Source organism: Acinonyx jubatus, chromosome A3, assembly GCF_027475565.1.
Source record: "Acinonyx jubatus isolate Ajub_Pintada_27869175 chromosome A3, VMU_Ajub_asm_v1.0, whole genome shotgun sequence".
NCBI lineage: Eukaryota > Metazoa > Chordata > Mammalia > Carnivora > Felidae > Acinonyx > Acinonyx jubatus.
The window spans coordinates 77,044,045-77,070,477 of record NC_069388.1 but is presented as its reverse complement, the minus strand read 5'-3'; the positions used below and the strand labels follow the sequence as shown (position 1 = coordinate 77,070,477).

Genomic DNA, 26,433 nt, shown 5'->3' with positions numbered 1-26,433 from the left:
TTGGCCAGAGTCCCGCCAAAGTATGTGCAGCAAGTTTCACTGGCTGGATTTCCCCTTGCGTGAAATAATAAAAGCCCTGGCCAAGGCTTATGAATCTATTTTTGTTTCATTAATATTATTTATTATGTATTTTATTAATATTTTTAGGAGGGACTGTGCTCTCATTTGACCATTTGTAGTTATAATTAATACATTCCGTACTGGTTGTAAAAAGTGTATTTGCATTTAATTGCAAGTCAGGCTAAATTAATGGATATGATTTAAAACAAAACTCACTTAAAATATTCTTGCAGGGAGCAAAAGAAGGGACAGTCCTTGCATTAAATTTGTTTCTGGGTGTCTGTGGTAAGAGGCTTGAGAGGATTGTGTGGGTCTAACAGGAATCGGGTGTGTGTGTCCGAGAGACATGGGGGCCACGCAAGGGGGAGGAGTAAAACCTGGGTAGGGGGAGGGGCAGCCGGGAGCTCCCATCTTTTCTTTAATTTCTGAGGTTACCAGGAGGGGCTTAAGCAAAGTGGTCAAGTCCATCTGCTCCAGGGAAGGTGGTAAAGAAAGGAGGTTAGTGGCAAGAGGGAAGAAGCACAAAGGGAAAATTGTACATTGGGAACGTTGCTCTCGCGGCCGTGGTGTAGACAGACTGGTTTAGCAGACAGAATGATAGATTGTTTTGTCAAGGGTCCCAGGGTGTGCCCTGAACTTGAAGCACTTTGTTTATCTTGAATAGAAAGGGAAAAGAACAGACATAATCGATGTCTAGTTTTTAGGAGCTCGAAAGAGGTAGGAGAACAGAGAGGAGTCGGGGAGGTGGGGGGAGGTGCAGCCCTTGGTTGTGGCTGTCCATTAACAGATGAACTTGGCCGAGGGCCAAGCTTTAGATGAGAGCATGTCAGGGCCCCAGTGCAGCCAAGCCTTTTCAGTGTTTTTTTTTTTTCTTCCTTTTTCTTTCTTTCTTTCTTTCTTTCTTTCTTTCTTTCTTTCTTTCTTTCTTTCTTTCTTTCTTTCTTTCTTAAAAAAAAAGAAAGAAAGAAAGAAAATACCTGCTGACTGTACATCAAATGCTCCCAGGTTTTTGGCTAAAGGCAAGAAAAAAAAAAAAGACACAGCTCAATTTTTTCCCCTCTGAACCAGTTGAGGCCAGTCTTTTGGCTACACACACAGGTTCTATCATCTTTCCTGGCTTGCCATTGGGAAAAAAAGAGTTATGATAACGCCAGTAACCCGAGGGCCTGGGACAGGAAGGGTTCGGTGTGTTCAAGAGACCAGCGTGTGTGAGCGCGTGCGCTGTGGCTAACGTGTGTGCGGAGCCGGGGCGGGGCGTGTGGGCCGGCGTACAGGTAGGAAGTCGGTGCCAACTAATTCCTTTTATTTTTTAATTTTTTCTAATGTGTATTTATTTTTGAGAGACAGAGACAGAGAGTGAGTGGGGGAGGGGTAGAGAGAGGGAGACACCATATCCGTAGTAGGCTCCAGGCTCTGAACTGTCAGCACGGAGCTTGATTGGGGGCTGGAACTCACCAGAAGGGAGATCTGGACCTGAGCCGGAGTCCTTTGCTTAACCGACTGACTGAGCCACTCAGGCGTCCCCAGTCTCCTGCGTACCCACCACCCCCACACCCGCCTCGCCCCGACCTTTTTTTTTTTTTTTTTTTTTAAAGAAGTTAAACTCCTTGCTGGGAAAGACCTGTGAACTAGTCTGTTGGTGGCTGGGAAAGAAAATAACACCCAAGCAAGACCCAGGAAAGGCCAGGGATGGGGGAAAAAAGCGCCCCCATCGGAAGCACAGCACTTGCCGTGCAGGGCTGGTGGCAAACCCATGCGTCTGGGGCTTGTTTTATTCTCAATTATCTTATCTCTTTGGTCTGTTTCTGTGTTTTTTAGTTTATTATGACATTATGCATTCACTTATGAGTGTTGGCAAGCAAGAGTCATCAGCCCAATAACTTCCTGACATTTTTAGCTCTTTTAATGTGCAATCTTTGCCCTCCTGCCACAAGTGGCAAGGTAATTGAATTTCCCTGTTACTTACTGGCGGGAGGCATGTTCTGGTTCCCACCAGAGGAGCTGCTGGCACTAAAGCTGGGTTCATAGAATTCTGCCTAGGGGATACGGGGGCTTCCGAGTGGTTTGGGGGCCTGTCCGAAATGCAGTCCACACAAGAATAGATGTGTTTTTCCCATCACAGACTTGAAAAGGCCCCAGGGTGAACGGCCATATAAAATAGGATAAAATCGTGTTTACTTCCCCAGGCTGAAGCCTCAGCAGGGAGATGGGCTTTTCTTCTCCTTCTCCTGTAGCAAATAGAAACTGGGAAACTTTGGAGGCCTCTGGGCTCATCTCACAGATAACCCCAAACATTCCACAAAGCCCTTAGATGCTTTTTTCACTCCCACCTATGTGTCTTTGTAACCTGCAGGCTGAAAGAGGGGAAATAAGCCCTTAAAAATACATTTATCTCCTTTCATCTCCTTCTCCCCCCATCTTCAGCCTCTGTGAGTACATGAACTAAAATGGTGAAGAAGCGCTGCCATTTCTAGGTGTGTGAGCTTGGGCAGATTTCTTCATCCTCTAAGCTTCCATTTCCTCATCTGTAACATGGGGGGAGCCGCAGGACCCACCACACTGGGGACCTCGTTAGCATTGCAGGAAAACACTTGCCTGGTACCAGGTAAGCACTTGGGAAAAGCCAGTTACTATTATGATTCTGACTCGTGGCTGAGCACTTTTTCTCCTATAAGAACTGGGGTCTCAACCTAGTTCCTCACAGTGTGGGGGTAGCAGGTTGGGAAGAGAGGTGAGCCGGGCAGGGAGAGTTCTAATGGGCTCAGAGCCTCTTTCTGCCTCAGGGTGGGCTCCTGTGGGAACCTGTGGGAAAGGGGCTGTTGGGTGGAAACGGCTGAGAGTAGCCCTTGTGGGACTGGTGAGGTGGGGCGATTGGAGGGGCTTCTCCCCACTGGCAGCTCCCTCAGTGCTTGGCCTCTCTCCCTACAGAGAGGGATGGCGTGTGCTGCATTGCCAAGGGAGGGTACCTGGGTATGTGACATAGTCACTCTGGGTTCCAGTTCCTGCTTCACCACTGACTGGCTGGGAGCGTTGGGGCAAAACGTTTAACCTCTGGGAAATGGAGATAACCCAGGGCACCTCCCTTATGTATGGTCCATGCAACGAGTAAATGAGAGAAAGCACATACATTACTTGCCACCCAGGACACGCTGGCAGAGTTGCCATTGCTATACTATGTATCTGACGCCTTGTTATTCCATCCACAGAAGCCCCAGAAAGGAGATCTTATTAGCCCCATTTGGTAGATGAGGAAATTGGGGCTAACCAAGGGCTAGATAACTTCCCTGAGGGTTCACAGTTATGAAGGGTTTAATCCTTTGGCTTCTAGTCATCATCCTCTGTCACCTCCTCAAAATATTTGCAGCTTTCCGTAGTGGAGCTGGGCACCAGTTGGGTGGGAAGCGCTGGTGTTGGACGGCTGGCCCTCCTGTGGGTTCTGTGGTCAAGTTTTTTAGTCTTCTGGGAAAGAGAAGAATGTTCTCATCCAGTTCCTGGGCGGCTGTCCTGGGCGTATTGGCGGAGCCTTGGAGCTGTTGGAAAGAGTTGTAATGTGAGGAATTCTGCTTTGCAAGTAGTCACTTCTCCATCTGTCCAGAGTAAGCCAGAAATGGGGCGAGGGTCCTGTGAAGAACAGGAAGAAGGTTTCCTATTTGTGTGTGACTTGGTTAGGAGATGGCAGTAGGCTGACCAAGAAACCAAGCTAGGACTTTTAAGGGCTGGTGAACCCCCTGGCTTTCAGCATTTCTGTTCTCTTGTCTCTCTGACGTTCGCTTCACTGACCACACCTTAAAGGGGGTAGGGGGATAATCAGAATTATACTCTGAGGGGGAGAGTATGGGAGTGTGTGTGTGTGTGTGTGTGTGTGTGTGTGAATATGTGTATGTAGGGAGTGCTGGGGGGTTAATAATCTGCTTCTATGAGGTTTTCATTTCTAGCTGAGCAAGTGCTGTGGTAAGGCAAGTCTGGAAAGCATGCTAGGGGACCTGAGAAAATTTTTGAATGGAAACTACAGTCAACAACTCCATATGATCCACATGTGGCTTTCCCTGAGGCAAGTTTTCAAGTGCATGGTGGCCTCCCCCAGTCACTCCGCAGGCTGCTCTGACACCATTAATATTTGCTGAAGCAAGACCTGAGGTTCATTGCAGAGGGATTACATAATGTATTCCGAAACCAAATGTCAGGGTTTTCCTTTAATTACCCATCCTTTTGAATTGGCTGGGCCACCATCAACCACCATTTATATAGTTTCAGAGTCCATTGGGTAGTTTGGAGGCGCCTACTGTGTGCAGAGGTCCCATGGGGGAACTGAAGAGTTGGCTTCTGCAGTGACAAGGGTTGGCTGGGAGTTCTGCTCACCTGGTATGCTCTTCTATTCTATTTGAACCGAGGGAAGTTGTTCAACCAAGGGGTTGTCATCGGCATGGATTCAGGCTGTCTTCTGAGTTGGGGGTAGGGATGGAGGTGGCTGCTGAGAATACATGTGGGTAAAGAACTCCAAGCCTTACGTTTCAATTCTCATGCTGCCCTGGGACTACTGGATCCTTGCTTCCTTGCCCCTTGCCTTTTCCCCTGGTTCTCCACATTGTCTCTACCTGCCCCAGGTTCAGGACCGTAGCGGTATTCCTGATTACCCCAAAAGAGAAGTTCTGAACTTTGTTCCTGGGACTCCTAGATTGAAAAGCAGAAATGATAAAAGGAGTACCATTGCTTTAGAGGTCCTATTTTTCCCCTCCAGTTTTCTCCCCATTCTCTTGAAAATCAGGCCAGCTCTCTGATGGTGGCCTTTCATTTCGTTTTCTTTTTTGGTTCTGCCTTCATTAAGGTAAGCATGAATTTAATGCCCCAAGAGGCAGGCCGGCGACCCTTCAGGCCAAGTGCCTGGATGTGGCAACGCTATAATAAATATTGAATGGTGAGAGCAATGGAAATTTAACAAAGCCATAACTGAGGAGACCGCAGAGGGGCAGCGGACTGGTTAAGAGGCTGTCGGAGGAGCTGGGTAGTATTTCTACTTCAACCTGATTGAAATGTCGACTAAAAATCAATGCTGTTGACTAGTGATAATTTACAACGTTCCCGGTGCTAAGTAGTTCCCCGCTTAAGAATGCGTTGGCTGGGCAGAGATTAGTGCAGGGAGTTGTGTGTGTCACAATGAATCAGACGCATTATAGGTCAGCCCTTTATTTGTTTCATCATGACTTTTACACAGTTGTCATGTAATTTATGGCTGCTTTCACGTTGTCAAACATTTTCATTGCATCTTCTTCTTTAACACACTCCTGACACCGACGCGCTGTCTTGGAAGGCTTGGTATTATTTCATAATCCGAGAGGAGGCCTATAAACCATCAAATTACACTATCTTCGGGCTAATCTAAATGCGCTGCAGATTAAAATCAGAGCTCATTTGTCCCTGATGCAAATTATTAAGTTCTAATTATAAATATCCATTTAATTACCCCATACATTTTTATTTTGCGGACCCTTTTGAGCACTGCTGTCTGCGGGGGGGGGGGGGGGGAGATGCATAGGAGACAATCTGCAGTAATTAATGTACACGTCCCAAATGTAAAGGATAAACATATGCTGCTTTGTTTGGCATATTTATTGATTGATTAGATGTATAGAGACTTTGGCATTGGCACAATCCAAAGTTGAAATCTTTTTAAAAGTGAAAACTATTGAAAAATCTTTCGGGGAAGAAAAAACGAAATAGAGCCAACCAAGAGCTTTCTGCTAGAATAAATCATCCTAAACTATGGGATTTTATCAAATTCTGAATTTGAATCAATCTAGATTTTGTAGAAGTTAAGGGTGAGAGAACTCCTAACTGTTTTGCACCTAGAATATGAAATTGTTATAGAAAAAACTGTAACGTTAAAAAAAAAAAAAAGTCATCCTTTCCATCCCTGTTGCCATTTTCTGCTAGGAAATAACATTATCTGCCTGTAATAGGATGGCAGTCCATTTGAGAGCATTATGATAAACTATTTTTGATTACCAAACAATAAAGTAAAAGAAGAAGAAAGATAAAATAAAAATTTGTAAAGGCCTTATAACTAGATGCTTACCCTTCCATGAAGGCAGTGGGAAAATTACCAAAACAGGTTTGAGGGAGTAAGGATTGAGGTCTCTTGGGATTTTTCATTTTTCTAGAGCTAAATTTTGACTTAAAAATTATTTATTTTTGAGAGAGAGAGAGAGAGAGAGAGAGCATACACATGAGAGTGGGGGAGGGGCAGAGAGAGAAGGAGACAGATGATCCAAAGTGGGCTTGAACTCATGACCCATGAGATCCTGGCCTGAGCTGAAGTCGGACGCTTAACCAACTGAGCCATCCAGGCATCCCACCAAATTTTGACTTTTAATGATAATGGAAAGACACTGGTCTGGGAACCAGTATGCCTGGATTCTAACTCTGAACTGTGAAACTTTGGGTTCCCTTCCCCCTTCATTGGGTTCCTTTCATTGTAGTTTCCGTGTCTGTAGAATGAGTAGTTTGGAACTGGTGGGCCTCTAAGCCCCTGTCCTGTACTAGCATCCTCTAAACACCACAGGCAGATTCCCTGCTTCCTCTTCTAGCTGCTCTTTTCGGAATCTAGTTGGTGAAGGGGGCTCGCCTGCAGATAGGGCAGAATATTTTCTTTATTTGCCTCAAAGATAGGAGCTATGGTGGAGATTAAGTCTTGGGCTTGTGATCCCTTCACAGAAAGCTTAAGAGTAACTTTCAAATTGCTGGAAGCAAAATTGAAGCATGGTATAATGGAATGGTGATAATTCACAGAAGTTTCCAGCCTTACCAGATTTCTCTGTCTTTTAATTGTTGCAAGCTGTTTTTTTTTTTTTTTTTTTTTAATATAAACTCTAAGGAGTGTAATGTGTATTTTCTCCAAGCTTGCTTTTTTGGGCAACTGTAGCTGTGTCAAAATAGAAATACGTTTGACAAAGAAATCAGTTGAATTTAAACAACCAGGTATTTTAAATTCAATTAACCGACTGAATTCAGTGATATTTTGCTTCTTCCTCCCCCAAAAGCTGGTTTCTCTGTATGGACATAGCCTACATATGCTGAGTTCTTGGAGTTACAAATTCTTGCTTGTTAAAGGCATCCGATGCAACATGTTTAGAAGAACTCTCCCTCTGTTAGTGTTGAAGACAGCATAAATTGAGGGAAAATGTTCTTTTTTTATTCATCATGTAGGTAAAAGCATATGGCCTGTTCTGGGACATGTGATCTTTGCAATCCATTTTCTAAACTTGGTGTTTACCACTGACTTTTAGCACGGATGTTTCTGTTTTCCAACTGTCCAGCAAATACCATTTATGCATGGCATTAAATTAGGTATAGAATGATGTTTTCAGAAGCATGCTGATAAACAACATTCAGACTTACCCTTTGGATAATGATTATTTAAAACTTTCTTTTATTATCCCACATGCTAAGAATAAGGGGGAAATGAACCAGTTGTGAAATAACGTGTAGGACACAGGCACTCTTGAGATCTATAGCTTCAATAAAAAAGCAATTTATTTAAATTACTGCCTCTTTAATTTATAATGTTTTGGGGATTTTTATTAGGAGTGCTCTATTAGGGCACTGATAATCAGCTGTTTCAAATTTTGCATACTCTTCTGTCTCAGGCAGAAAAACAAAATAGAACCAAATGCTAAAAAAAACAAACAGGGAAAAGGAAAAAGTTTAGCCCTGACTCAACCCAAAGGAAGATAATGGGCAGACTGAGTGAATGGTAGCCACCCAGAAGCATTACTTTCCCCCCTTCGGTTATTACCTGAAGAGAAAGCACGATAGCATTCACATGCCAAAGAGATAGGCGACAAAATATGTATTCAGATATGATGTTTAGGATTTCATAGCCCGATAGTCTGTCTCTCTTCTCCCCCTACCCTGCATTGTATTGTGCAAATGTATCAGTGGTGTATTGTTAATGTGTGATAGGATGCTACTGCTGGGACAGTCTGGGCTCACTAATGGGGTCAGCTGTGTCACAACGTGATATATGGATTATGTTTACCGTGGCATATTTTGTTTGTGAGCTGGGCTGTGAGATGGGAGCAGATGATAAATGAAGATACCTACAGTTTTCACACTAGGTCCTGTGGTCCAAAGTCTCCAAAACAATCAAGCACTGCTGATAATGGAGAGGTATTTGTGGGGACATAATTGACTTCAAAGTTTTAGATCTCTGGCTGAAGTTTAGGATGTGATAGTCCATTAAGTTAATGTCTTTGCTTAAAGCTCCTATTTGACTTAAATAAATTATTTAGGGTTTATTGCCAGCACCTTGGTAAACTCATGAACCTTCAGGCTAGTTAAATAACTTTCCAGTGGCTTTTCTGTGCCTTCACGATTCATTTGCTTGGGCTCCTTCCTGTGTGTTTATATGACTTCTAAATTTCTTTCTCAAGTTTCAGTGGCAACGAATGATTTCTTACTGGTGAGGTACACCTATAAAAGACTTTTCTCTTTTGGAAAAAAAAACCCAAATATAGTGAAACTATCATCATAAGATATACACCCCCCCACACACATGCTTATATGTATGTACCATACATATGTGCATATATACATACACACATATAATGTGTGTGTAAATATATCTAGTGCTTGTATACATAGTGTGTGTGTGTGAATATATATTTGCATTCTCTCTGTCTCTATACATAGAGAGAGATTGAGAGACAGTAGGAAGATCTTCAGATTTACCATGATTCCATTAAGTTAATATGAAAGTTTTAAAAAGTCATCCATATGAATACTTCTTTTCATCAAATTCTGACTTAGGCAAATCCGTTTCACACTGTTTGTCTCTGAGGATCTGCTATTCACATAGCCCTGGATTGAGGGGCAGAGTTTCAAGTTTAGGGACAACAGTTTCAAGCTGAAATCATGGATGGCAGCCTGCACCCTTGGCCTTCATTGAGTTTAGGAGGCTAGTCTTTCTCTTGGTGGCAGTAACACTTGTTGCCTTGAAGTCCTCTTCTTCACAGTTCTGCCGCAAGTATATTTCCTGACCCGCCTCTGCATCTGGTTAAATGGACTTCAGTAATCTGTGCAGTTACTTCTTACTTATTTTATATCCTGAAAGATATTAAGTCCAACAAGCTTTTACCCACTGAGTCTACAGAGAAAACGGCCAGGCAATTTTTGTTTCAATCTCCGTGTCTCTCTGGAGCACTAGTTCCAGAGGCTGATCAATAGGTTTTATTGTAGACCTCACTGCCTCTAAAAGCATTGTGACCTTATCCTGTCTAAAAATAGTATTTGCTCTTGCCTGCAGAACCTTGACCTGTGAAAACCCATTTGGAACATAACTGACATATCTAGTCAGCTGTATATCCAAGACATGCTCTGTGAATGAATTCTGTGCAGAACTGTCCGGGAGAACACTTTCTTTGAAGAAAAATAAATACCAGTTCTGAACACTGGGAGTGTACCTGCTTGCCTAGAGAGGTGATGGGCCACACAGTGGGGAGTGAGGAAGACTCAGGAACTAGGGAGCTGTTGAGAGGGGTGAGAACCCTCACAGAGGACTCTCAGAGGGTGCATCTGGTCCCCAGTAGGGCAGGGGACTGCAAAGGAACAGGAGGAGTTTGAGCTGAAGTGCCAGGTGGCTTTGAACAAGGTCCGTGACCCTTTTTATAGAGAGTGATTCCCTGAATGCTTTCCTCGGCACCTTTTGTCTTGAACCACGGTAGAAGGGATCCTCCAAAGCAGGACCTAGATGCAAAGAAGTATTTCGGAGTTTAAAGTAACTCCCCTATTTAATGATAAGGAATTATTGTCACTTTAATTTTTTTGGGTGTGATAATGGTTTTGTGGTTAAAAAAGAGGTCTTTATCTTTTAAAAATACATACTGAAGTATTTGGTGATGAAATAATAGGATGTCTGGAATCAATGTAAATAATCCAGTGGGTAGGGTTGGCAATAGGGTTATAGATAAAACAAGTTTGGCCATGAGTTGCTAGTGATTGAAGTCAAATGACTCATACTTGGGAGATGATTTATACCGTTCTCTGTACATCTGTATGTATGTGAGATCTTCCTGAAAATAAAGGTGCTGCCTGACTGGTCAAGAGCAAAATGGCCTTGCCCAATGGATGTTGTTTCTTCACTAAGGATTCAGCTCAGAGGTAGTGATGGAGGCAGGTATCCTTTAGGGAAGAAAGTGCTTATGAGCTCAAATCTTGGAAAGTTCATCGTTAAGGGGATCCTCTTAGAGTCTTCACTGTGCACCGTGCTTCATTCTTCTGGAAGCAAAGGACTGCCCAAATTTGTTTTGGCATGTGAAGAGGAGTTGGAGCTGGAGTTGAATTGAATTCTGGCACCAGTGCCTCCTTTCTTGGTGGGTGTTGGGAAGAGCAGGTGGGAAGTGCCCATTTGCCTGGTAGTGCCGAGGAAGATAAGGCTCTTGGGCCTTCCTGTGGCCATCAAGCTCTGGCTATTTGAGAAAGATGGTTTGCCTGAGAGGAGGCTGGCCGTGCTCTAAGGGAGAAGGGGACCGAAGCCCAGCGGAGAGAGTGCTGGGGCACAGCCTCTGGAAGATGGGAGGGCGCAGGGCAATGGTGGAACCGCTGTAAAGGGGCATTTGTTCTGTTTGGCAAAAGCCAGGGCTGTCTCAGCTCAGCTTGAAAGCAAGGTCACTGGTGGGCTTCGTGCGGCTGGACACACATTGGAGCCGGGGTGGGCCTGGTCTCTGGCGCGTCTGCCGCCTGGAAGCTGAGAGCAGCCTCACAGAGCCATTCTCAGGCACAGGCCCCTCTGCTTTCACAAAATGTCCGTTCCTGCTCACTTCATGCAGAGGCTATTATTAGCAAGTGTCACTCGGTTATCTGAGAGTGGCGCTTTTAGCTGCCATCGAAGTGCCTGACACTTGGGTTTACAGCAGATTAAATTAAATTTTAGGCTGGTTTGGCTTCACTGGCAGTAGACAATGGGACCAGCTGTTGTAAAAATGTAACCTGGCACCCTCAAGAAACTATGTGAGTGCGCAGGCGCTCAACGCATGCACCTGTGGGAGTTCTGAGCATGCAGGTGGCTCTTGGGCAATTAAGGACCTGACAAGCCACCATTGTGGGAATGGGGAGAGGGAATGGGGTTGACCACTGGGTACACCTCCATTTTCTCTTCTCCGCATTTCATCCCTTCCCAAAAAACTGTTTGTTCAGACAGATTGTTTCTCCATCTTGGTTTCATTGTGCTTGTTGACAGAAGGGAGTGTATGAAGCTGGAATAATCTTTCTGCTGTTTGCACATCCATGTCACTGTTTTTCTGCAAAGGGGTTAAGTTTGCATGAAAACACCAATGGGAACCAACGGAAGGGTGTAGGTGATTTTGGGCTCATTCCAACATGGTGACCGAGTTGATGTGATGGCTGGTATAGGCAGAAAGTCTGGCTGCTCCCCTGTCCTGCCTTATACCTCAGACTCCTGTAGGTCCAGCAGGTTGCGGGGAAGTCTTCTCTTCCAGAGGCAAATGTCTTTGCTTTCCTTGGCACTTGGTGTGCTTGTGCCTGTGAATTTGGGACCTTTGTGCTTCTACTATTGAGTCAGAGCAAAATCGTGTACGTCAACATCACTTATTTAAGATTCTTCAGAAAACTGTGTGGATAATTTCTCCTTATAAACAGAACACAAATGTGTACGTTGTTGCACCGAAGGGCGATGCTCTTTATTTTTATAATCTGGATTTTAAAAAACTCTGCGGCACTCGATTTCCTCAGACTCCAGAATTTATACTCACTGATTAGAAATGCATTATGCAAATAATTCAGTTTACATATCCAAATACTGTTTTGCATCATTCACACCTCATGTCTTGAAAAAAAAAGTGAAATTTTCCTCAAAATAAACAAAACCTGCAGAAGAGTTTATTGTAAGGGTGAAAATTAGAGAGGCACCCATTTGCCTGGGAACTTTTGAGGAAGATTCTAATACTTGTGCGTACATAATCTTGCAAAGTTTTTTTTTTCCTTCTTTTTTGGCTGCTATGCATAGGACGTGCCATTCAAGGTATATGATGTTATCTTTGGCTTCCTGAATTTTTCAATGTTCAGAAAAAAGCAGTGGCTACATCAGATCCATATTTGTGCATATGTACATACAGCCATAAGTGAAAAGTTAAGTGGAGGAAATTGAAGGAGATACAAAAATTGCTTACCAGTGACATGGTTTTGCTGCTAGAGAAAGGGGAAAGGAGGGAGATGAAAACTTTTGATAACTCTTGTCAAGAGAGAGTTAACTAAGCATAGCCATGAATGCTTCAGTTCCAGATTGGCAAATGGCAAGGCCCTGCAAAAGTATCTCTGCTTTCAGTGGGTTTTTATTGTCATTGGAGTAATTCAGGGGAATACAGGATGTGACCTCGAGGCCTTGTCTTTAGAAGCACATTCCCAATGCCCACGTGAATGTCTAAACCAGTGGCTTTGACCTCATGTGTCAGAACAGAATTGGCGTCAGAAATCTGCCCAGGATTCCAGTGGTTCCAGCCTCACTCTCTGGGGCGGTTAACCTACTGCTGTTGCAAAGCCTGTCAGATTTCAGGAGGAATTTCCCTCAGAAGGAAGGAAGGATGGCAGGAAGGGAAGCAGGCAGGCGGGAGGGGACCTTGCCTTTTCTCTGTGGTCTGAGTGCCGTCATCTTTCTCAAACGATGCTCCACACCCATCTCCCCTAACAGGTTACAGACACATTTTTGGCACCGCATAAAGTAAGCGTTCCAACATGTTTTTAATCTTTAACTTTCACGTCGTTAAAAGTCTGATGTACTGACTTTCAGCTGCCTGCAGATAGTTCAGGGCACAGCACCTGACAGGTGTAATGTTTTGTTTTATGTCTCTCAATATGGAGGTTATAGAATCAAAAACTCTGCGAAATGCTTTAAAGATGTTGATATCCGTATGCCAAACTCTCATGGTCCTTAGGTTCTTTCTTGCCCCACTTTCACACCTACATTTTTTTTTGTAGCCTGTATTTGAAAGGGGCTCTTGGTGTACGTGGGAGACAAGAAATTTCTTGGTTTCGTGTTACCTACCAGAGGGTCAGGACTGAGAAATCCCACTTCTCCTCATTTTTTCTCAAGGGCTGAGAGATATGTCCTGTAGCTCTTTCAAAGAACGAACTTTCCTTTTGTTGTGGGTCATAGGGAGACAGATTTGGTGGTACTGTGGCTGCGGGTCTGAACTCAAATGATGGAAGGCCAGGGACAAGTAACCCCGTGAACTACCGCCGTGAACAACCGCATCCTGATCTTTGCCCATCGAGCAGCGGCATATTGATGGGTCCGTCCAGCTTGACTGGAGCATGAATAGTAACTGCTGGGTCCTCGGCATGCCCCATGGCACCTCCTTTTACATTCTGGTTCTGGAGGGACTTTTAAAGGAACTGGGTAATGATAAGTGGGCTCTTAAAATCTCCTCAGCGTTCTCTGATGGGTTTCTGTGTCGTCTCTCACCCGCCCCTGGTGGGTGGTGATTCTCAGATTGAGTGCGATGCTTCTCGCCTTGCCCCCCCCCCCCCCCCAAGTCTGTGTGTGTGAGAAACTGACATTCTCATGTGCGATGGCCTCCCATGTGCTGTTTCTGGCTGGCCCCACCTCCTAGTCTCCACTTGAGTAAGCATATTGAAATTCAGGTGAATCAGGATGTCGTTTTACAGGAATAATCTTGAGTCTACTCTAACGCAGACACTTTACAACATAAATACATTTTATTAATACTTAAGTAATAACAAAATTATTGGGACTCGCTTCATGCTGGGCTGCAGCACACCCATGTGGAAGTAAAGGTCTGATCCACTGCCTTCCTTATACAGTTGGGGAGCTCTGCGGACCTTGATGGAGGGAACCAGACAAGAGTTGAGGCCCAGCCTTTTTGGAGGAAGTCTGGAGAGAGAAAACCTAGGCCTAATTTTGCTTTTTCACATTAACATAGCTAATATTTTTAAAGTGTTTTTTAAAAAATGCCTCCCTTTCCCTAAAATTGAGTCTTAGGGCAAAGCTCTTGTTCCTTGCTGACCAGAGTATCTGAGCAATCAGAGAATAAAGTACAGGTTTTTGAGTCTAATTTCCTTCATGAAAGAGGGAAGTAAATATTTACTGAGCATCTTCTTTGTAGACATAGAGTCATGAAGTCCTAGCATCTACCCTCTCATTATACAGACGAAGAAGGTTGAGGCTGAGGAGGGGCGATGATGGGCCTGAGGCCACTCACTAGGCAGTGATAGAATTGGCACAGAGCCCAGGCCTCACACCCTCACCCTGGCTCGCTCTACCAACTCATATAGCCTCTCCTCACCCAGCGGGACCCAGGGTGACCCTCCTGTGCTTCTGCCGAGAGACTCGTGCTGCTTCTGGTGCTTTTATGTGTGATGGCTAGAATGCTTTCCAGAACTGGAGCTTTGCTGAGAAAGACTCCAGAGAACGGTCCTGTGCTTTGCCCTTTCCTCACGGCCTCCTTCTTTCCCTGCCCTGTTTTGGTCAGGCTTGCCTGCCATGTTTCCTGATGGGGCTCACACAGTGTGGTAGTTCTGAGGTTTGCACAGTGTGCAAATGGGGCAGCTTGGCATTTTTATCCAGATCACTGGACATGGGGTGGGAGGGTGGAGCTGGGGTGGTGGGGGAACCTGTACCTTGTCAGTGTTAGACGGGTCTCGAGAATTGACCAGCTCAACCTCTTCCTCCTCCACATGTGTTCTATTTTTAAAGACATCTCTCAATAGCAGGAAATCCTTCCTTTTGTCTACCTTAAATCTCTTATGCTTCAGTTTAAACCCATTTCCTCTTCATTCCAAAGAAGACAGAGTATCTCATCACCAGCTTTGGGCTGAAACCCCTCATGTTTTACAGTTCTTTGCTCTGTTCCTTGCCACTTCTCCTTCCTGAATATTCCTGAATAACCTCTGTTCCCTGAACTTGAATTCATGGATCTATTGTCTTTTAACCTGTTTATCATTTCTGTACTTCTCTTTAGAACCTCCTGGTTCTAACCTTCCTGGATCTTTTACTCAAACACTGGTCTGATTACTGTGCAGTGCACTGGCCAGATACTTTAGTGTTTTGCACATTCCTTACTCTGAGACCTGCACTCCGGTACCTTGCTTACTTTTTAAAAAAGAGCCTGGTGTCCAGGAGGAGTTCTAGATCTTCTTCAGCCATCTTTGAGTGCAATTAAACTTTCACTCCCAACTGTATTGAAGCCACATCTCTCCTTTTCCAGACTCTCCTCTCTGTCCTTGTCCCTACTGAACTTAGTTCTCCCCTGGTGTCCCAAGCCCCGTGGCCACCTCTCTGCTTCACCTGGTGACAGGGGGTTATGATCCTGCCTCTTGGCTCCTCTCCCAGTGACAACTTCATGGAGACTGAGAAATACAGTGAGTGGCTTTTCTTGCCTCACTTGCTGCTGGTGAGAGCTGTTCATAACTTTCCGCTGACATCTGGAGAACGTAGGCTTTGGGGAGCAGAGCCCAGATTCCCTGGGAGCCAGCAAAGCCAAGGCTTTTTTGAGTTTCCAGCACAATCCGTGTTACAGTAATAGGAATTGGTCATTGTGTTTAATAGTAAAACAGAACCTAAGTGCACACGAAAAGCACATCCCTTCTGTGTGCTGGGGTGAGGAGAGGTGACAGCGAGTGTGTAGGATGATATGAAAAGCATTACGGACATGGGAAAGCATTTCAGAGCACACAAACATGGCATGAGTAATGGCAGGCTTATAGCCACGAGGCTAGATTTTCAGCCCTGCCTCCCTTTTATGTACCCTAGTTCAATCAGGACGTATATGGAGTGGTGAGAAGAGGGGTCGCCTGCCCTTCAGACTGCAGGGCATTTGTAGCACAGGACCGTTTCGTGGGTGTAGGCCCGGCAGAGCCCAGAGAACAGCCTCTGTCTGGATCTTTCTCAGACTGACTTGTTCACTTCCCGCTCTGCCTAGCCCAGAGGTGATTCGGTAATCCCCACGGTATGACCTCACAGTGGGTTAAGTGGCTTGGGAACTTTAGCCTTCAGTCTCAAGTCAGGAGCACAAATAAGGAAGCTGGGAAGTTGAGTGATCAAGAGTCGGTCGGCAAGTCCTGCATCCATTTCAGACCCTGCTCCCAGGTGCCCCGCTCTTCACCGCCACATTCTCCTTGCCTGAAAGCACTGGGCTGTGCTTCGAGGAATAAGGAGGTAGCCTGGTCCCACACACATGCCGAGTGCTTGCTGCTGTGTTTGCCTTTCCCTGAGCTGGGTGGCTCCAAGGCCACTTCCCCAGCTAACTAAGAATGTGTGAGTGGGGACCCAGCAAAGGCCTGACCCCCATCAGGAAGTGGCTGCAGCCCCTCTGCTCCCTTTGGTGGAGGTATCGCCCTGGGATTAGTGAGAGGGCATCGGTAGTATTCATATGGCCTCCTGGGGGTTGGTATTTTCTACTGCCAAAACCATAACCGTTTTGAAGGCAGCGATCGGGTTTTATTTTTTGTATTTTCATGTCTCACATAATGCTGGTCTATAGATGGCGTTTAGTTCGTACTTTGTTCTGGCTGATTAATTGAAAATTGAAAGGCCAGCATTTCGATTGGATTCCTTGGCTCCCTGTTGAGGAAAGGTGCAGAGGCTAGGCGAGTTTACCTTCTTCTTTCTCTCTGTGGACAAGCTGAGAAGGGGTTGGGATGGGTACGATGCCTTTGCGGCCTTCACCTGCAGGCGCATTTTCTCTTGATGGAGCCGCGAGCTCTTTGTAGCTCTGCCCCTTCTTACCTGGACTTCGGTGTGGGGGAGGCTCCTCAGGGCTGGGCCAACCCTGAGGAGGGCAGCTAGGGCTACCCTGGGAGTGTGGGTAGCTGGGAGCATAGCCTGTGTTCAGAAGGGAGTGAGTCCTGCTTTTCTTCTGGTAGCTCTGGCTGATGCTGGGTTGGGTTTAAATGGTGATATTCTTTCTTTCTTTTTGTGTATATGTATGCAAGACCTTTGATATTTGAGTAGGGAAATCCTCTCTAATGCATGGAATTCACAGACTCCGGCAGTGTGTTACCCTTTTCAGTGTGTTGTGAAGAGAGTCATCCAGACCAACTAGATTTATTTGTACAACTTTGATTTCTTTCATAAGAAAAAAATTCCAATTTACATTTATGTTTAGATGGCCTGTTCTCTGAGTCTCAGGGCTGTCCAGAAGTGGACTGCTCAGCAGGGCCAGGCTCAGCACTGCTGTCCCATCAGTGGCCAGGGTGCCTGTGACCTCTCATGGTACTGGAGGTGGTCCAGCATGAGAGCACTCCTCTTGAGAACCTTCGGGAGCACTGCTGGCTGGAAGTGCTCTTGGGGAAGTCTAGGAGGAAATGTCTTGTGTGGCCAGGAGTTCCGGTGCTCTGCCTCTGCCTACCTGCCTGCCTGTCTTTCTCAGGCCAGGCTGCCTTCCTAACTCTCTTCTCCCCACCCACCCTCCTCCCCTCCTGCTCCTTCCCCTCCCCTGATCTTTCTTTGGGCATTTAGGAGAATTCAAGATAGTGGATCTAGAATCCAAGTCTTCACCACAGGCCAGAAATCTTCTTTTCCATAGAGGTGCCTGTCTGTGGAAGGCATTGAGTCTCTGGCCTGTTGAGATAATGGGTCTCCTGCTCATTGAACTCCAAGGTGTTTATAACACAGGACCCCTTTGTCAGTGTTGACCCAGCTGTGCTCTCTTCTAAAGCTGGGTCTTACTTCTGTTTCCCAGATACTGGTATGATGGGATTATTAGTTGTGGCAGGAGGCTTTTTCTTTTTGTTTTCCTCCGCAGTGGCCAGGGATGAGTTGGTTCCATTGTGGATGGGAGCAGGCAGCCAGCCCTTAGAGGGAGGTGGGATCTAGAAGGGAGAAGGCAGGATAGGGAAGGTCCTGGCAGAAATTGAAGATAAGCTCCAACAAGAGAGAAGAAACAGGAGTTCTTGCTAGAGACAGAGCCAACACCCATCTCTGGTGAAGGTGCCCCTATGGGTGCTTGGCCTTAGGGCACCTGGACTGTGGCTTCTTCAGTGTAGCCTCAAGGGGGGCATGGAAGCAGCATGTCCCTTACCACCTGGCCTTGAACACTCCTGGGGACTGAGCCCAGGGGGGCAGGAACTCCATTTAGTGCCACCCCTAGCATGAAATTCCTTGTCCCACATTCCACCATCTTGTCATGGTGTCGACTGCATAGACTGGGGACTGGAGCATGATAGGGGGTGCCTCAAACCTAATTAGCTTGTGAGTCCCTTACTCTCGCCATCCTCCTTCCAAGGGAGAGCATTTCAAAGAGTTGTGTTGGGTGGGAAAGACAAATTCACCACCCCTCAAGGCTTGGTGGCCCGTGGAGTTTGGTGCTGGTGGGGCAGGTCCTCGCTATCCCTGAAACTCTTCTTAAACGGTGACTGTCCGGTGGGCCGCCCATACGTTGCCTCTCTCAGGGGTAACTAGAGGTGGTGGTGTGGTCAGATGTGACTTGTGAGCTGTGCCCTGAGGTGTCTGTTTTTGGGTAAAATTCATCTCTGCGGTGGCTAAGTGGTAAAATGCCTTCCTCCTGTGTCATCCGAAAGGACATCATGTGGGTGGGCAATGTGGTCAAGTGTACTCCTTCACTTTAGATGTGTGTTGCAGTAAAACCTGCCTGTTCTCCTACCCCTCCTTCAAGGTGACTCATAGTTGAGAAGCTGAAAGAAAATAAGCCATCTTCACCAGACTGTGAACCTCTCCAGGCACTGAACCAATCTCAAGTGATGGGGATGCCCTGATGCCTACCTCACTGAAGCCTCTTAAATTAGATAAACAACATGGAGTTCTTCAGGGCTTTTGTTTTCACAGGGCCAAAGAATTAGAGCTGAGGGGAGAGGCAGATACCATCTAATCTCATTTTGTAATTCAACATGTGTTTATTGAACACTTGCTCTGTGCCCAGCACTGTATCAGGTGCTAGACCTGCAGAGGTGAGCAAGACTAGGCAAGTTTCCTCTCATGAAGGGTTCTCATTTGGAAGATGAGTGTGTGTATAGGCATGGGGGACAAATTCTTTCTGCCTGAGGGTCAGACACAGACATGCAGCCCAAAAATGGAAAGCCCACAGGCCAGGAGAGGACAAGGGACTGGTCCGGGCCACCTAACTATTTAGCACAGCTTAGCCACCATCCCGATTAGGTTTTCCTGAGTCCCCAACCCATAGTTTTTCTAGCACGTCAAGGGGCTGCCTTTGGCTACTCAACATTTATAGGCGGGGATCTAGGTGCCTCTGAATTGCCCCCTTTAAAGCATCCTGCATAAGTAGGCTTCCTCTTCTCACAGCTCCCCAGGAAAGGTTGAGCATAAAGCTTCCTTTGCAGCTCCCACTTCAAGTGTTTCTTAGCCTTCCAAGTTGTCTGGATAGCGTTGTGGCCCCAGGTCGCTGCACACATATTCATTTGGAAGGCCCTGAGACACTTGTGTATCCTGGGAAGACTTACTGTATCTTTGGCCCAGTTAGTACTAAGCACTGAGCCATGTCCTTTCTAAGGCATTTGAATGCCTGTCCCAGTTACTGGCAGGCCAGCTTGGTGAGTTGGGGGCAGTGAGTGAAGCACCTCATATTCTTATTTATTTGTTTGTTTTGAAAGAAAATTCTCACTCCCTTTACCGTTCTTCCTGTTCTTTTGCCTCCATGGAAACAAAGTGCACAAAGCTTGGAAGAGAATTAGTGACACTCCTCCCCACCAGTGTCTTATATTACGAGCTTCTTCTGTGCCTACTGCATTTTCAACTTATTACAGCTTTTCTGTGGCTTGGAAAATTCGTTGACTGAGTGATGATTGTTTTCATGAAACAGTGCAACTTGTAAAGCAATGGTTGTCATTAATAGTGCAGTTATGTAGAGAGTAGCTCTTTAAGCCTTCAGTTTCAAATCAGATTAGCGCTCTGTTAACTTAAAATAGCCCCAAAAAAGAAGAAAGAAGAAAAAAAGAACTGTCGGAAATCAGAGGGAAATATTAGCATTATGAAACATGTTAACAAGTGGCCATTAGCACTTTATGTCTGCATGAATAGCATCTTTAAGTGTTTTATTGGTAACAGAATAGAGTGGAGTCACATAGAATGGCATTACTTTTCAAATTGGCAAGTTCTTTTAATTCAGACTTCTCCTTGTTATTGCCTACTGGGGAGCATTTATTCACCTGTCAAAATGTACACCAGGGTGGGAAAAGGTACTTTAGCTGTTCTGGCTGATCCCGGGCTCTCAGGTGTAAGGGATTTGTCCCTTTACCATGCCTCCCCCCACTCCAGCAACCCTCCCCACCAGCAGGAGGGTGAGTCTGAAAGCGCAAAAGGTGATGAGTGATGCTATGGAGGAAGTGGTTCAGTGCTATGTAAGTATGTGGCCATATGCATCTCAGTGTGCCCAGGCAAGTGGCTGGCTGCCACGAGGTGTGTGTGCGGATCACTGAGCTGGGGGTGCTCGGAAGAGCTGCTGGTGGTGGGCTCTTAGCTTCTCCTTCCGGAGGCTCCTTTTAAGCCTTAGGGAAAAGACTCCACTTCGGTCTTGACTGGCCTCTCTCAAGAGCCCCCTCTTCCCCATTCGTTTCCCTTTCCCAAACCAGCTGGACCCCTCTATGTTATAATGCAAAATGCTGTTCCCTCTGGGCCTCAGGGCCTGTGGGGAAAAATGGAATTTGGCAGAAACTCAAACTCCAAAGCCCAAGTGATCCCAGGTCTGGCTGCCTGATGGTTTTATAGATATGGCGTTGAGTGGCCTCCTGGCAGTTAGGGATTCTGGAGGTTCCCTCCTTCATTTTTCAACACATTTTTTTGCAAACTTGCCATGTGCCAGGAACTGTTCTTGGTGTTGAGCACATAGCAATGATCAAAGCATTCAAAAATCCCTGACCTTGGGGTGCCCCCATTTTAGCTGGGGAGACAGATAGTAAATGAATAAAAATATGAATTATATAGTGTGTCAGAATGTGATCAAACTGCTTTGGAGAAAAGTAAGGCGGGGATGAGGGATGGGGAATGTGTGGTGGGCACACTTTAAATAGGATGGTTAGGGATGGCCCCACCGAGAAGAAAGGCTCCAAGGAATGAGACAATCGGCCATGTGGATTTCTGGGGGAAGAGAGTTTTGAGCCAAACAAATAACAAATGCAAAGACCTTGTGCATAGTCTGCCTGGTTGTTGGAGGAGGAGCAAGGGGCCCTTGCGGTCTGAGTGGAAGGTGTAAAGGAGGTGGGTGGGAGCTGAAGTCCAAGGGACAAGAGACCAGTGCCTTGCTGGCCATCGTGAGGAGTTTGGCTTTGACTCCAAGGGAGATGGAAGCCACTGGAGGAGTGGCATCATGTGACTTAGGTTTCTAGAAGGTCACTTTGGCTGCCTTTTGAGACTTGTGTAGGGGGAGGTGAGGCAGAAGCATTCAGGAGGCTTTTGCCCGAATCCTGGCCATATGATGGCAGTTTGGGCCATGGGGATGGGCATGTGAGAGGGGGCTGGATTCTGGACACATTTTGAAGGTGAAACTAACAGGATTCACTGACAGATTGGACGTGGGGTGTGAGGGTTAGAGGAGTCAAGGTGGACCCTAAGATGTTTGGCTTGGTGACTGAAAGGATGGAATTGCTGTTTACTGGGATAGGGAAGGCACTGGGAGGTGTCTGAGAGGATGGAGGTGCTTGGGCCAAACTGTGGGGCTCCCCTTCCTCTTCCACTTAGGGCCACAGGTGGCTGTTAGACTGTCCTGCTCAGGAAGCGTTGGGAGGGAAGGGAGTGTGGCCCTCATGGGGCAGTTGGGAGACCTCCAGTAGATTGCTTGTAGCTGAGATGACTTAGGCCAAGCTCTGACTTGTAGTTGTTTAGAAAAGGTGCTTTTTTTGAACTGTTTTATTCAGTTTCTTTCTCTATTGTTCATTAGCTACCAGAGACAACTTGATCTTTTGACTCAGAAATATGTGCTTTGTGTCTTGCATTTCTTTCCTGTAGCTTGTTTTCTCAGAGCTCAGGTCAATCACCAGGGGCTGCTGGTGAACCATGGGATTTGGAAATGGGTATATAAGCTGCATCTTTCCCTGGACTTCACCCTCTCCAGGTGCTGGAGGATTATCAGCACCTCTAAAGAGTCCTTTTCTGAAGATGTCTCCGTGGCTCTGCTGTGCCCAGATCTGCCATTCCGCCCCGGCTTTGGAATTTCTTATGGAAATCTGTTGTCCTCCTTTCCATAGGTCCTCCTCCTCCCTTTCCCCATTCCTGGAAAGAAGTTGGCTGGCAGATAGAGTGTTTTTCCTTGAAAGGAGAGAGGAGAGCCCTCTAATGGAAAAGTAAAATAATTCTTGGAATTCTTATTACACCCAAGCTAGCCAAAGCTGAGACCAAGTAAATTATTTGGAGGTAATTTGCAAGGGCCTGAATCAAACAAATTGCTTTCTTGCACTGACCTCAGCTTGATTCTTTAGAGCAAAAGCTGGCAACGTTAAGAGTTCGGTGAGAAACAAGAGTGAACGTTTTTTTCTGAGTCACTTTTGTGTTGAGGGCATCTTCTAGGCTTTAGGGCTCAGAGGTGAACATCTTTTGCCAGCAATAGGTTCCTTATCATAGGTGGTGCTCCTTTGCCCTCAAGTATCAAAAGGCCTCAAGTAGCAGCGTTTTGAGCAATGAGTTTAATGTCTATCAAGTTAGCCTTAGTTTTCTCTTTATCTCTTCCAAGGTGCTGGCTTTGCTACATGTAGCACAGCTCATTCTGGAATACTAGGTGGCTCAAGGGAGAAGCCACAGAAGAGTCTAGTCTGCCAACTTAAAGGTCCAGCCTGTTGTCAAAGAGGCTCTAGGGGAAATCCAAAGGTCTCCAGCCTTTCCCATGGTCCTAGATATGGAAGCACCAGCCTCTTCCTGAATCAAGTGGAGATGGGTTCCTGACATCTCCCTCCTCATAGCTATGCCCCTTCTTGACCACTTTGCTGAAGTGCTTGAGATCCTTTGCCTACCAAATATATCCTTCCCATCCTGGAGGAAAACAATGTCCCCTTTAGAAAGGGAAAAGTCCAACACAGTTCCACATTCACTGTTCCACAAACTTACAACTGCATTCCTTTACAAATGTGTCTTGGGGATGTTTGTCTCACAGCAGCTGGCAACTGCCTCGTTTTTGACAATGTCAGACTCAGTGGCTAGGCTGCCCTGTTGGCCCCTTTTGCTACTGCAGGGAGAATGGCCTGAGACATAATTCTGTGTCCCCCAAGAAGCGTCTCTCTGGCTCCTCTTTCACATCAAGCCTTGTCTGCCACATTCTAAAACAAGTGTGGCTGAGTTTGAGTTTCATCCTATTTTTTATTTATGTAATTTTTGGTAGTCGTTGTTTGGATGGGGGGTTGGTAGATAATCCTAGGGTAGTTAGCATGTTAGGTTGGCTCTTTGAGATGAACTACTTAGCTTTTGCTCAACTACTTTTGTTTGTGAAATAAAGGGCAGCAAGCACCACGACCTGAGAGAATCTTAGGTTTATTGTGATTTCTTTTTTGTGTTTGTATATGCCCTGCTCAGTTAGGGTATTACCCGTAACCCCATAGGAACTAACACCGAAGGCCATATGATTTTATTTGATTTTAAAGCTTTAGAAATCTGCGTGTGTAATATGTCTTTTGCGATTTTTTTTTTGTTCTTTAGCTTTAGAAAGTGTAATAATAATCCATTATAATTATCCCATAGTATGCTGTCCTTTGTTACAGGAGCACTGGATTAGTGTGAAAACGTGTCCTGTATACAGTTTCAACAGCTTGATTTTGCTTCTTCCTTCCCCCTTCCACCCCCCTCCCTTTTCTGTCTTGTGCTATTTGGAAGACAATTTCCACATTTCTGCCATATGTCTTAGAAAAGCTAAGGACTAAGAGGCAGTAGCAGACTTAGGACAGCGAGCTTAGTTCAGGTGGGGAGGCAGCCCTGTATGGCAGAGACTGTTATGCAGACAGAGAGCTTTTCAAACAGCTGCATTGGAAATAGTGCTTCCCCTTCCCTGCCCTCTTTCTTGAGAGACTCCCAAACATCTGAAAATGCAAAAGCACTTCACCAGGTTTTAACTTTTCTGGCTCAAACAGAAGCAGCTTCAAATCAACAAGAGCATAGCAGTCTTTGTATATTTTGTAGACATTTTTTGAGCTTCTTAAGCAAAACAGGCCCTCTCTTTTCTTCCTTTCTTTGCATCCTCCTTTCCTTCCCTTCCTTTCTACCTTCTCTCCTCTCCTCTCCTCTCCTCTCCTCTCCTCTCCTCTCCTCTCCTCTCCTCTCCTCTCCTCTCCTCTCCTCTCCTTTTTCTTGGTGCCTTGTTTTGCATTCTGCTGAACTGGAAGAGTGTTTAATCCTTGGCCTCCTGTCTGTTGAGATATTATGTTTTTTTAATAGTGCTTGTTTATGACTAAGGTCAAAGACAGTATTTCAGAACAAAAATTAGAGTTAGTTCATAATTGAGTACATATGTATGTAACTGTTTATTTTTATAGTTTGCTAATTTATTTTTAAACCGCTCAGTTATGCCAACATGTTTATTGCTCTGTTCATCACATGCCTTACCAGTCAGGGTGTTAAAAGGCACATGCTTTTCAATAGTTTGGATCCCAAGTTAAATTAGATAATGCTATCAGGTAGCAATTTAATTACATTAATTGAACGTTTAGGCGGAAAGGTAGTTTTGCAGAGGCTATAATGAAATAACATTTATAAGTACCCATGTATAAATCTCAGCATTATAGACATGATTTGAGGTTGCTGACAGAAAAATGGATATATATCGGGCGTTTAGGAGGAAACGTGAGGGGGCTCTATCAGCGGTGGTGAATGCTGCCTTCGCAATTTCGGAGGCTGCTGGGCACGGCCATTTCCTTCGTTTCCTTCGTGAGCTGCCTTTATCATTAGTCTTCTGAGCAGAGACACACAAAGGCACTTGGGTGTGTTTGTATAGCCAGGGCTTTCCTGGGAGGCAGCATGCCAGCTTGGGCTGGCTCACTGAGCCTGAAAAGACAAGACACAGTCTAGTGAGGTCTTTGTCACCTTGGAGGGTCGAGGCTTGGCACATTTGGCTTTATCTCTGTGCACTCCCAGCCGGCTCTATCCGGGATCTGAGGAAGGCTGTCTGAGGGTTCCAGGGGATTTTAACAGACTGGAATGGAAGCCACTGACAGAGAGAGCCCTGGGGCATGAGATGTGGCAAGTCAGCCCACAGCTCTTGCCCATGAGGGTGGCTTCCTATGACGCAAAGGGAGTTAATTAAATGAGGGGGCCAGAGCCCCAGTCCGTGGTCAGCTGCCTTCCCTCCATGCCCTTGGACAGAATGGGAGCGTTGGCATTTGGGTAATATGACAAGCTGTTTGGGGGCCCAGGTGTCCCCTCCCACCTCTCTGATTTCGTGTGGTGGGTGTCAAATGGTGGCTAGCAAAAAGGGATTTTTAGGTGTGCTAACAACAGATTCTTAGCCTCTGAGTAATTCATTGTCCTCTGACACCATCTGCTTTTACCCCAGCTGCAGAGACTAGTGTGGTGGCCCGTATGCCCCGCAGCACCCTTTGTGGGTTATATTTACTGAATGCCACCCTGCCTCCCTCACAGTGTCTGGCAGATAAATCAGGTGGGTCTGCTATTGCTCCCGGGTGTTCTCTGGATGTGAACTTTCTCTGCTCACCGTTGTTTTGGGGGACACCGGCCCCCTCCCTCAGGTGGAATTGTTCCTGGCCGTATCTGTAGCCCGCCCTTCCCCTTGGGAGGCAGCCACGAATGACTTCATCTAAAATTAAAGACCCAGATGGAGGATTACCCTCCTCATCACAGACTGGCCATGTTGGGGCCTTGCCTCTGGGAGGGAGGGGTGGATGGGACACGTTGTAGTTTCAAAATACTCTTGCTTTGGTGGCCAGAAGGTCTCAGTCCACTGAAAGAGAGCTGAGGGAGCTGGGAGGAAGGGTGGGCAGGTGTGCCTTTGAGGAGAAGGAGGTCTGCTGGTTGGGACAAGAAGGTAAAGGAGGGTTGATCTGGCCCCCAAGGGAAGGACAGAAAAGCTCTCATTCCTGGTTGCAGATGCAGTGTTTGTCCAGCTGAAAGCAGCCCCACTTGGTTGACTACCCGATGAGTGATTTTCCCCAAGTTGACAGCTGCTCCAACACATTTCACCTGCAAGTCCTGACAAAGTGGTGTGCTCTTTTGGGGCTGTTATTACTGCAGTAGGCATTTGGAAGAATCTGGAAGAATGGGGTTCCAAGGGACGACCTTGAAGCAGTTTTTGAGTATCTGTTCCTTCCCTTCTTGCCAACCCTGTAGCTTTTTTGTTTGGTTTATGAAAAACCGGACCCATCCCTTTTAAACATCCACTGTGCTATTAATAATGTGAATAGAAATTAAATTACAGTATGTTTTTATGGTTCTGGAAAAGC

At 45.9% G+C, this 26,433-nt stretch overlaps 1 protein-coding gene across 15 annotated transcripts in view; it reads left to right on the top strand.

The window, feature by feature from the left end:
- BCL11A (BCL11 transcription factor A) overlaps positions 1 to 26,433 on the top strand; it is a 101,614-nt gene that overhangs the window by 23,334 nt on the left and 51,847 nt on the right. The window contains exons 1-2 of one of the 15 annotated variants that reach the window (XM_053200634.1): positions 1,006 to 1,334; positions 2,485 to 2,665. The exons of 12 other annotated variants lie outside the window; for them this stretch is intronic. In XM_053200634.1, coding sequence (XP_053056609.1) covers positions 2,593 to 2,665 — 73 coding nt within the window. In that variant the 5' untranslated portion in view covers positions 1,006 to 1,334; positions 2,485 to 2,592. Of the gene's footprint in view, positions 1 to 1,005; positions 1,335 to 1,357; positions 2,666 to 26,433 lie in introns of those variants that run through there. 2 more of the 15 variants (XM_053200635.1, XM_027072404.2) reach the window with 2 other exon arrangements.